The sequence below is a fragment of the Galleria mellonella genome, unplaced genomic scaffold (genome assembly GCF_026898425.1).
Source record: "Galleria mellonella isolate WM207_F2 unplaced genomic scaffold, CSIRO_AGI_GalMel_v1 utg38, whole genome shotgun sequence".
NCBI lineage: Eukaryota > Metazoa > Arthropoda > Insecta > Lepidoptera > Pyralidae > Galleria > Galleria mellonella.
The window spans coordinates 1,308,481-1,320,247 of NW_026442090.1; the positions used below are offsets into that span (position 1 = coordinate 1,308,481).

General features: G+C 33.5%; 1 protein-coding gene across 1 annotated transcript; it reads right to left on the reverse strand.

Annotated features, from left to right (window-relative positions):
• Positions 1–570: 570 nt before the first annotated feature.
• LOC113523527 (uncharacterized) lies at positions 571–11,475 on the reverse strand. Its single transcript, XM_052897708.1, has 9 exons — positions 11,173–11,475; positions 10,502–10,655; positions 9,486–9,675; positions 8,436–8,781; positions 7,447–7,532; positions 6,768–6,890; positions 6,291–6,402; positions 5,026–5,173; positions 571–4,409 (listed from the first exon to the last, which is right to left on the reverse strand). Exons 1-9 carry the CDS (start codon positions 11,336–11,338, stop codon positions 4,184–4,186), a joined length of 1,551 nt encoding a protein of 516 aa, XP_052753668.1. The 5' UTR covers positions 11,339–11,475; the 3' UTR covers positions 571–4,183.
• Between the last annotated feature and the right edge of the window lie 292 nt (positions 11,476–11,767).

Consider the following 11,767-nt stretch of genomic DNA (forward strand, 5'->3'; position numbering starts at 1 on the left):
TAATAACCATGCCTGTGTGCTTACGGTGTCAGGTCAGTTAGCCCATGTGCTTTTTTTATACGTGAAAATGGTATGGTAACCCCGCCTGCGCTAACGGCATACGCTGGCGGGGCACCAGTGAAGGGTGATCGATGAAAATGAAAACAGGTCAGTTAGCCAATCATGATGAATTCATCAGGAATTAACCATGATACTTTCCAGAAAGAACTGCGTGGAGGTCGACCTGATTAGGTATATTGCTAGAAATGGAATTCTTAGTCTCCATTACTAACAATTCCTATCTTCCCAAACCCCTTGCTGAATTCACTTGGAAGTAAGCACGATAGTTTCCAGGAGGGACCGCGTAGAGGTCGTCCTGACAGGGTATATTGCTAGCAATGGGACTGGCTTCACATTACTAACAATTGCTCTGCTCTCATTATTACACTGTTTTGTTATTTTCATTCAAACTGAGAATATATCGCAAAGAGAAAGACAAAACAAATAGCTTAAATTAGTTCGTAGGGGGGGTTTAGTTTTTAAGTATAAGAAGGATATTGGTATTTAATTAAAAAAGAAAAATACAAAATGTTCGGTTGCACAAAACGCAACAATATATTTTACACATACATGAATCACAATCTAAAACAGTATTTACATATAGCGGCGAGACAATGGAAATATACAAAACTATTATGAATTGCAATTTTAACAGTAAATAATAATAAATAGTAAATCAAATTCAATGAGACACCTACAGTGTGCACGTCGTGGCACGGCGCGGATGATGACCGACACATATCGCTGGTTTTTAGTGTAAAAGAATTACATAGTGTAATTTTTAGAGACGATCGAATTGGGGAGATACCAAAGGGTTGATCCTTTACACTCCGTTTTCGCCGTAACACGACGTGCAGAGTATTTATTAGAGTAGTAAAACAATAGACATGTTCTTTCACAAGCTCGATTCTTATAAAAAAAAAAAGAATTAAAAAAATTGAAGTAAAGAAGAAAACGATTACCATTTTCTGTTTTGAGATGAAGTAAAAAAAAATGTGAATTGAGCTACTGGGCGTCTAAAACAGCTGTTGAGAGTATAGAATTAAATTTTCTTGGTGAACTCTGCAGTTTTTGTAGGTTTAAAATTACCACTTGCGTGTTTCAGAATTATGTACATGTTGTGTGTGATTAGTAACAAACAAATAAACGATATATCTATCTATCTATCTATAATTAGTATCATCATCGATTAACAGTTTTTCTCAAAATCGGTCGGTTGACATATCAGCAAATATAATTTAACATAACGAATTTATATGAAAACTGACGATTAAGCAAATTAAAAACAGTTCTTTTATGAAACATGAAAATGATAATTTTAAACGTCTTCGTGTTAAATTTTTTACCAATGGTGTCTCATTTTTATAATTCATTTAAAATTTTCATATGAATATACCAGCCAATTGTAATTATTTCCAATGTAAAAAAAAAAAAAAAAATCATAAAAAGTTTTTAAGCCCTAAAGAAAAATCTTAAAGTATTGCATAAAATAAATTCAATTAAAGCTATATGTGAATCAGTGAAAACACTACATAGATCACTGATATCAGACAATATACCATATATTATGATACAATGGGCACGATCCTATGGAGTCGTTTCTCTAAACCTATCTCTTAATTTAATATTTTAATTTTATAGTTTCACGGAATTATTTACTTATGAACTACATTATATACACAATGGGGACTTAACGCGATTTAAAAGCATTCACAGATAAATAGTACATACATACCTGCTTCTTTGTTGCCGACGTTTCGTGGTCACGACTAGACTGGTCTGGTGGATTGTACCACGTCGAAACCTTTTTATTTATTTAGTTAAAATCTTGCAAGTGATATTTAAATTAGACTAAATAAACATACATAGAACATGGATACGGATGAGGAAAACGTTGAAGTCTACAAACGTATGCGTTTGGAGGTTTCAACATTTTTTCCATCCTTTCTCAGGGACAGAGGCCCGGGGCGGGCTGACCCTTCCGCCCCCCCCCCCCCCGTCAGTACGCCATTGGGCCTTAAAGATCTTTCTGCTATAACAAATAGATTTAATTTAATTTAGAGATAGGTCCAGAGAAATGGCACTTCAGTATCGATCAATATCTTTAACAAATACCTCGCCAATGCCAATCATCGCTATACAAATTTTACTAAAATAAATGACCTAGTCTTTTCGAGTTTCTTGTTTGATTTTGTTGATTTTACAGATGGCAACCCTAGTGGTAGTGCTGAAACTAGTTATTTTGCCGCATCGGGCAAAAATATTCGCCGCCTATATTCCAGGGCTGCTGTATGGTTTCGGCATAGAATAACCCCTTCCTTTTTTCCGTGGGTGTCGTAACAAGCGAGTAAGGTAACTTAATAGTCGAGGGAGCAGCAACGTTCTTCTTAAAATATCACCGAAGTCTAACTGTGGTTGCCAAACTGCCTGCCAAGCATGGCAACTACTGGCAAAACCCCCCAATAGAAGGAAGTTTATGTTCAGCAATGGACAGTTAACGGCTGAAATGGTATTCCAGAACTGGCCTCCTCAAAAAGGCGGATCCTGAACTTTCAAACATATCTTTATGTATAGCTGAAAGGTTGCTCAAATTCTGGGGTAGGCAAAGCCAAATACAAGTGATTGTTGGTAAGGAAGTCCCTATTGCTAGCAACATACTCTATCAGGTTGGGGGGAAGGGATTGTTAGTAATGGGGTCTAATAATCCCATTGTTTGCAATATACCCTATCAGGTCGACCTTCACGCGGTTCCTCCTGGAAACCATCGTGGTTAATTCTTGAGGAATTGGTGACAATGGGCTAACTGACATGCTTTCATTTCTTACTATCACTTGAATTTAAATATATTCTCTCATCTCTTTATCGAGGTCACCTTCAGTGGAGTCGTGACCACATGAGGATGTCACTTTCGTCATTGTCAAGCCGTGCGGTCTTTAGCCATCCATAAATACTTTTGGGTATATTACGTTTGGTAAGTCTATTGGCCACATCCACCACTACCGCCTCCGTCGACTGCACGCGCGCAGTTCGACAAACAGCACGCTGGTTGCGTGATGCTGTTCGTGACACACATGTGAATCGCGCTCATGAATAAGGGCTTCTATTGAGTTCGATACTTCTCCGAATTTAAAACGTGAGCCGCCATAAATAATTACAATACAGTATGACGCACGATGCCGAGTGGTCTCGGTATAGAATAGGCCACCCATTCCTTTCCCATGGGTGTTGTCAGAGACGGGTAAAGGAGGACGAGGGATGGGCAGTAGCATCCCTCGTAAAACATCTCCAAAGCCTAACTGCGGTTGCCAATCCGCCTGCCAAGCGTGGTAACTACTTGCAAAACCCACCAAGGGAGAGGGTTATGTTTAGTAATGGACAATCAAAGGCTGGTAACATAACGCACGAAAGCCATTATTCTTTTGCTGCATCGGTACAAAGCGTTGGTGTTTTTATTCGTTATAGGTTTAAATACATATATAGAAATAATTTGTACTCCCTCATTGCAACGGAATTTACATTTTTGTTTTATACAACTTAGAATGGCAAACAAGCTGACGGCCCACCTGATGGAAAGTGGTAACAACCTATAGACATGAGCAGTACCATGGACATAACAGAGTGTACTGTTTCGCCCATGATACTTCCCATGCGTTGCCATTCCTGAGGACTCAGGTGTTATTCCTCTGTACCCTGTAAATTCACGCCATATTCCATCCTTCAAACCGAAACACAGCCATGCAAACACAACTGCTTCACGGTAGAAACACGAATGGGACAGAGGTACCCGAACAATCGACTTTTGTACAAAGTCTCCCTTTGGTAAAAGGCCAGATGGTGTCTGGAATATAATTATTCTTCATAAATAACTTAGCGGTGGGCTATATGATTTTCGAGTACAATTTTGGTATGTATGAGTGCTTCATATATGATTTGATTAAAGTAAACTTTAGGAGAATGTAATAAGGTTTACTTTACACGCGTCATTTAAGCATAAGTCGAATCAAAACGAACTTTACTGAACACCAGGGGCCGTAACGAGACCCAAGTTTAAGGTAGGGCAGAAGCCATATATTTCTTAGAGCCTTTTAAGGTATATCTTTCCCTCTTAATGCCCCCCCACCCTTAGCTACGGTCCTGCTGATCACTAATTGTGTTCAGTAATACTAGTATTCAGGACTTCACTCTCCATGCTTGTGGGTGTGTCAACTGGCGCTGTCCACTGACTTGTGGCTGAATGGTGTATTTCTTGGTGTATGTTCATGTAGTAATCATCCGTGAAGGTTTCGTTGCAAAGTTTACATTGCAACGAGTTTGTATGCTCCTCTTCTTCTTCTTCATTGTCTTCAGATTTTCTATTTTTAGACCTGTAATATATTTATTATGAGAAAAGAGAACAGGTTAACTTTTTTGTTTCTTTGTAATGGATAAACTCAAAAAGTACTAAACGGATTTTTATTTAATTTTCACCTATAGACAGCTCACACACACACACACACACACACACACGCAGGCACGCACGCACACACATGCTTTATACTATTCATATACTATTATCAGCGAGTAACATAGACTGAAGTATTCTTAAACATTTAAGATTGTGTTCTTTAAAAAGAACTTGATTTCAATTGTGTCAAGATCAATTTTGATCTAAAAATTTTACTACTAAATTAAATTTGATAAAATTTCTATGGGATGAATGTAATTTAAATTAAATCAATTAAATTTAAATTAAAATAACTGGTTTTGTAATAAATGAAGTTGGTTTTTTTTCAGTGGAACATAATCTTAATTACCTTTATTGTGTTTATATATATTAACAACCTTAATTAACTGAAAAGATAAAACAAATTACATTTAATTTGTAAAATTTGGTTTTGTAATAAAGCTGTTCTCATAATCTTAATTACCTTATTATATCTTTATATATATTCAACATTAACTGGTTCTTGATAAAATTTCTGTGGGATGGAATCTAATTTAAATTACAGTTCTTTCTGTGTTTCATTAAAATAATTGGTTTTGTAATTGAAAGTGTTTTTTTTCAGTGGAACATCAAACTTGGAATTACACCCATAACATACATGTTTATTATGACATGTCTCGTGCACTAAGAGATCAGTTGAAGTCTGGAAATCTGTGTATTAAAAAAAAATATGTTACTTCAATTAATGTTATATAAATGTGTAAATTTCCTGTGGGTGTCGTAAGAGGTAATTAAGGGAGGGCGAAGGGTGGGTTTTAGCAGCATCCCTGTTAAAACATGTCCACAGTCTAACTGCGGTTGCCAAACCCGTTACCAGGCGTGGCAACTACGGGCAATACCGCTCAAGGGGGAGGCTTAGGTTCAGCAGAGGTAAGGGCTGATGAGATGATGATGAAATGTGAGTTTGTAAGGATAGATGGATAGATGCTCCCTACTGAATTGTTTGGTGGCCAACGCAAAGACTAGTTTGAAAGTACATAAAGTGTCTCCTAATAATAATAACATCTGAGTCCTCAGGAATGGCAACGCATGGGGGGTATCATGGGAGAAACAGTATACTCTGTTATGTCCATGGTACTGCTCATGTCTATAGGCGACGGTTACCACTTTCCATCAGGTGGACCATCAGTTTGTTTGCCATTCTAAGTTGTATAAAAAATAAATAAATGGTCAGTTCTCTCCTGAAGAATAATTTTGAACACATCAGTGACTTGATTTACAGAATCCTTACTTAAGTAGTAGGTATATGTACAAAGTAAATGAAAGGGTCATAGGGGCAATCGAAGATTCGACTACATTATCGCGCGCCTGAGAAAGAGCAAGACGCCCGATATTTTTCTTTCACACGCATAGGAAAGCGAAAACGTATCTATCGATATATTCTGTCGTTGCTTGTTTTGGATTGTTGGTTTTAAGATAATAAACTTAATTCTAAACTCTTCTTATAGAGACAATAACGGGCCAATGCTTATTAAACAAACATTTATACACAATAGGAACCACAGACAGCTCTCTATGTCGAGGCTGTTTTGACGCCGAAGAAACGGCTGCTCACGTAATCCTGGAATGTAAAGCTGTGGCCCCTCAATGTTTAAAAAATCCTCGGAACAATGAAATCGCTCCATGAGGCCTGTGAAGATCCCAGGAAGCTTCTGTACTTCTGGACGGAGCTGGGCTGGCTGTACTAGCCACGACTCATAGGCACAACGGGCCAAATGAGAGGCTCAGCACAGAAAAGAAAATTCAATTTACATTATTACAAACTTACTTCTCTGGCATATTGTACAGTGGTGCCTGTTGTTGTCCATTTTTTTCGGTGATGGGCTATTGCTACACTTCCTCTTCACACTCTTGTAGGAATGTTGGGTAATGACATGTACCTATTGACAAAAACGAATTAGTTAGGACCAATGCTCGTCTCTATATTATAAAAAGACCAGCTTTTACCCGCAATATCGTCCACGTGACCGGGATATATTGATTAACCAGGACAAAAAAAGCCTATATCCTTCTTCATTCCCTATCGTACGTTCATACCAAATTTCATAGTGATTGGTTAAGCCGTTAAGGCACTATAAAGATCACAAACAAACTCACTTTTACATTTATAATATTAGTAATTCTCATTAGCTTCTTCGGTATTTTTTATGTAAGTCCATTTTGTATTTTGGTCGCTATGTGACCAGAGATATAAATTAATATTAATTGTCAAATTGCACATGATCATTTAATAAATAGTTAATACCTTAAGTCCAGATAAACTGTGAAAGGATTTTGTACATAGCATACATTCTAATGGTAGATCTACAGAGTCAACGTTTAGTTCTTCATCGTCACTAGGAGGTTCCTCTTTTATTGTTGTCTCAAGCTGTAAAATAAAAACATTTGTTATTAGTTATCACAAATATCTATCGAGAAATGAGGGATATTAAAACAGTGTATTCATAACGATGATCTCAGCCATTAACTGTCCACTGCTGAACATAGGCTTAAGTTCGGCTTTGGCACACGGGATGGTGACCGCTTACGAGTTGATAAGAGGGATGTTGCTGTCTGTGGTTTCTATTCATCCCTTAAACTATTAAGATTTCTTAATCGGATGATGATGATACCACTGTCAACTCTAATGGGAAGACAATGGTAGTTGACTATTACTATTGTAATAAATGTTACTCTTACCACAGCTACTTCATTAAATTATTATTTTTTTTTAAATTACAGGGGGAAAATGTGCATGCGGCTCACATGATGGTAAGTGACTACTGCTGCCCATGATCACCCACAACACCAAAGACATTGCAGGTGTGCTGCTGACCTTTTAAAAAGGAATAGGCTCTTTTCTTGAAGGTTATGATGTCGTATTGGTTGAGAATTTTTTTTTTTAATTTATAATATAATGATTAAATAATAAAAAATTAACTTACACTGTCTCCTTCTCTGTATTCATCTTCATTAGCATTTCCATTCAGTAATCGAGAATGTTCTACACTATTGCTTGTAGGTATTAATCCTGTAAGTTTATAAAAATATAAGTTGTATATGTAATATTTGAGTAGGAATACATTTTGACTTCTTATTGGATTATTCTACAAGTTGGGAATGTGTTTAATTAAATAGAAACAACCCAGAATTCCTGAAGACAATTTCTTTATCATAAGAGAATTAATTCATTTACAAAGTAATATAAATAAATGCCATAATTGTATGTAAATTTTTAGCATTACATTCAATAGTCTAATTTCCTTTGTCTACATTTAAATCCTGAGTTCTGATTACAAATTTAAATAAACATTACACTTTCAAGTTCCACACACCAAACTAACAGAACATAATATCATAGTTTGGGGAGAAGATTGTTAGTAGTAGGACTCACTAGTCCCCTCCACTGGAAATAAACTCTGGTAGTTTGACTTCCATGCAGTACTCCTGGTAACCATTGTGGTATTTTTTTTATGTATTAATCACAATGGACCTATTGACTTGTTATTATCCTCACTTATCATCCCTTATTGGTGCCCCATAAGTAAATACTAATAGTACAGATAAAAAAATCCTTTTTTTTTTTTTAGTATTGTAAACCTTTACAATACTATAAATTTAATACTACAAAATTAATTAATTATTATTACTTCTCTAAATACACTTATTTAGAGAAGGTCTAATTATATTATTTCACTTTGATTTATCATACAATTTTCAAAGCTTTCATTTCAGTATTAAAGAAAGAAAGAAATAATTTATTATTAGTGTAGATAATCAAGTAGCACTCCCTCACATAATTTCTCTATACATCCCTTTTTCTTTCATTGCCACCTGTATATCATAGATGCTCTCTTATTAGTTACTTTTATATACTAATTTTAATTCTTGAAGACAGGATTATCGATAATAGCAATTGCATAATCACACTTACCATTTACAATAGTTTGTGTTGGTCTCATTTCAATTATTTCTTCGGGCTCAATTTTTATATCAAGATAGTCTCTATAACTTTCATCTAATCCATTTGTGTCTGGCTGCTCATCTTCAGACAGCACTTCTTGTTTGATTTCTACATTTGTCCCATAAATTTGTCCATTAATATTTTTTTCTACTTGTATAGGTTTTGGCCATATTTGATTCATACTACTATCTAATGATACTCGTTGCCTGAGTAAGCAATCACTATTTCGTACCAGTGCTGTAAATATACACGCCTCTCGGAGCCTTTCAAAACAAATTTGACATATTACCGTGGAATGTGTATCTAATTCTGATATCTGTAAGAAAATATTAATAATAACAATTTGATTTGGAAAGTATTCCATTATCTATGAAAAGAAAAAAAGTTTTATTTATGTATAAATTGTAATTGAAATCTGCTCAGTTGTTTAAGTACTTAAATGTGTATTTTTATTTTATAAATTCATCATGATGGCAATGAAGCTTTATATAAATATATAAAATGTAGGCATTTTTGTCTTTTTTATTAGATTTATTTTTATAATTATTATAACATTGTTACACAATGTTATTATTTTCTCCATCTAAGAGATTGTATCATTCTCCAGGGTGAATAAGACTGCTGGATTACCTTTGTATATATACAATGGACAGTTGCACAATTTAGCCAATACATAATATTGAAACACTATATTTGTAGGCCGCTAAGTTTAATTCAGTTACTCTACCTTATATATATAGTATATGAGTGCATATCAAGCATTTATTTTCTTTATATTATATACTACTATAGGAAAATTTATTTTATCTTTGCTCAATTATATTTTAAGGTTAGAAGTTGGACATTGTAGAATTGGACTTAGTTTGTGCACTTTTATTATTTGTAAGTCATGCTAAAATAATTAATACTTGTTCTCTATTTTTAATAAGTCTTTCATTATAGTCTTATCTATGCAATAATACCAATACAAAAAGAATAGACATGTTTATTTTGTATATAATGTAACACTTGAATACCTACCTGTATATTTGCAATTTTTGATAAGTCTTCGGCAATAGTCTCTCCCATGTTTTCTAATTTAGGATTCCAGGGTTGAAATAAATTGATTAATCTAGAGCCAGCTCCAAATACTTGGAGACAAGCGCGGCACTCAGAACTTTCTTCAATTTTCATTGCGATATTCCCTCCGCTAACGTCACAAGCATTCATGCTTTTTAATTAAATAAGTAAAAATTAGTATCACATAATTAGAATTGAAAAAATATAATAAAAAGTTGAGAAATATGTTTATAGAAAAATATAATTGAGTTAAAACTTGAAATAATAGAAACTTTTGTCAAATCTTGTCTAGTTACACAAAGTAAAATAGGCAATGCACTTCACTTGTATTAACGAAACTGGAAAATAAATCTACGGAACCACTTTGAAGTATTAATGTAATAAAATAAATAAATATGCAAGTGTAGTAAAAGTAATAAATAATTTTAGTATATTACTAAACCAGGTATTATTTTGATATGTAATATTTTTTTATATATGGAAGGTTATGGAACTTTTAATAATAACAGTTGTTAATTTTAAAATGTCGGTTGTTACACGGATACTATTGGTACAGGAATTAAAAATAAATCTAATAGATTAACCAGTTCTAATGTGTATTCAAATTAGTAATATCGATATATATCATAAAAAAACGAGGTACTTTATAGTTAAAAATTTCAAAATAGAATGAAATGGTTGCATAGTATTATATTTTTTTGTTGTTGTATAGGCTTGCTTTATCTTAAAATTGCACAGAATTCAATTCACAGATTAGTATTAATGTCAGTTAGCATAAATGACATGAATGACAGATTTCTATTTTAGCATTCTTTTTAGGTTATTCTCTTTATGTCTGGGCATAAAAGAAACATTCAATGATTTAAACTTTTGTTTTAGAGTATAAGAACCATATTTTTCGTAAATGAATATATCAAATGTAAAATAATCATATTTTACAATTCGCGGAAACTAGTAGTTAAAGTAGACGTACTTACCTTATTGAAACTGAAAAGTTAGGTATTGATTTTGGTTCAGTGCAAAAATTTACGCTTGTCTCTTCAAAAATTGGTTGTTCATCATTTTGTATAACAGGTAGATTAACACTTGGAACAGCACATTTTTTTAATCGTCGTCTGAGTCTTAAAGCACCTATAAATAAATTTTTTATTCTTATTATTCTCATTTGTTGATATACATACTTTGGGGTCGTTTATACGTATCAAATATTATAATGAATAGGCAGTTATACTATATGAAAGGTTGATATTTGTCCAATTTAAGAACAGCTTGTTAAGGTTATTCTTTATGGTTATTATTAGTAAAAGACCAAGTGATTACTTGCTCTGTGGTGAAAATTGAAACTCTTATAATTATTACATTGAGGTACACAGTATTGTCCTTTTGTATTTTTTCCTTTTTATAATGCCTATTCTAATTGCACAATTATAATATAGTAATGATCACCATACACTAAGAATATTAATATTTTAAAAACTGTCATAAGTTAGGACCCATATTTGTTGGTAAGAAGTCAGTGCTAAATTAATTTCCTATTAATCACATATTTTTATTTCTTTTCAAAAATGGTTTATTATCCTTTCATTACTTAAATACATATTACATTTATTTTTGTTAAAGCCAAAATTGGTAACTTAAAATCCAGTACCATTAAAATCTTCTGGCTTGAAGTGAGATGCACAGACTCTAGAGTGTTTTCCTGCTTTAAAATTCATTCGACCGGTTGCTCGTTCCCATAATATACGGATTTTATGGTTACGAGGAAATATATGAGTTCCCTTCCCCTTACAACGTAAAACAGCACACGGTTTCATTTGTTATTTTTTGTTAATAATTAATAATAAATAACAAGTAAATAGAGAACAATAATAACTATTAATAATAATGCACAAGTATTATGTAGTCATCACTTGTTAATACTCGATTGACAACGACTATGAATGTGGGCACAGATTAGACTATAAATACAAGGCCATAAGAAATGTGGTGAAGGCTCTTAATTTTTACTACAGACTAGTAATTTTTACTTTATAATCTTTAAATAATCTATGGACCGCAACCAAAATCTTTGACGCAATCCGCTTTGGCCAGAAGCAATACGCCAATGATTATAGACATAGGAGACAATCCATAGACAATACTTTTATAAAAATGTTGTTCGATTATCGACTTGGAATAGAACAAAATAGATGAATCAAGATAAATAAAATATACTGGATAATATAATTTATTAAATGAAATAA

Excerpts from the sequence above, each read along its gene's own strand:
- LOC113523527 (XM_052897708.1), bottom strand. The coding sequence starts at position 11,338 with ATGAAACCGTGTGCTGTTTTACGTTGTAAGGGGAAGGGAACTCATATA. Across the intron at positions 10,656-11,172 it reads CAAGCCAGAAGATTTTAATG|GTGCTTTAAGACTCAGACGA; the intron begins GTACTGGATTTT and ends ATTTATTTATAG. Across the intron at positions 5,174-6,290 it reads CTGTACAATATGCCAGAGAA|ATTTCCAGACTTCAACTGAT; the intron begins GTAAGTTTGTAA and ends TTTAATACACAG.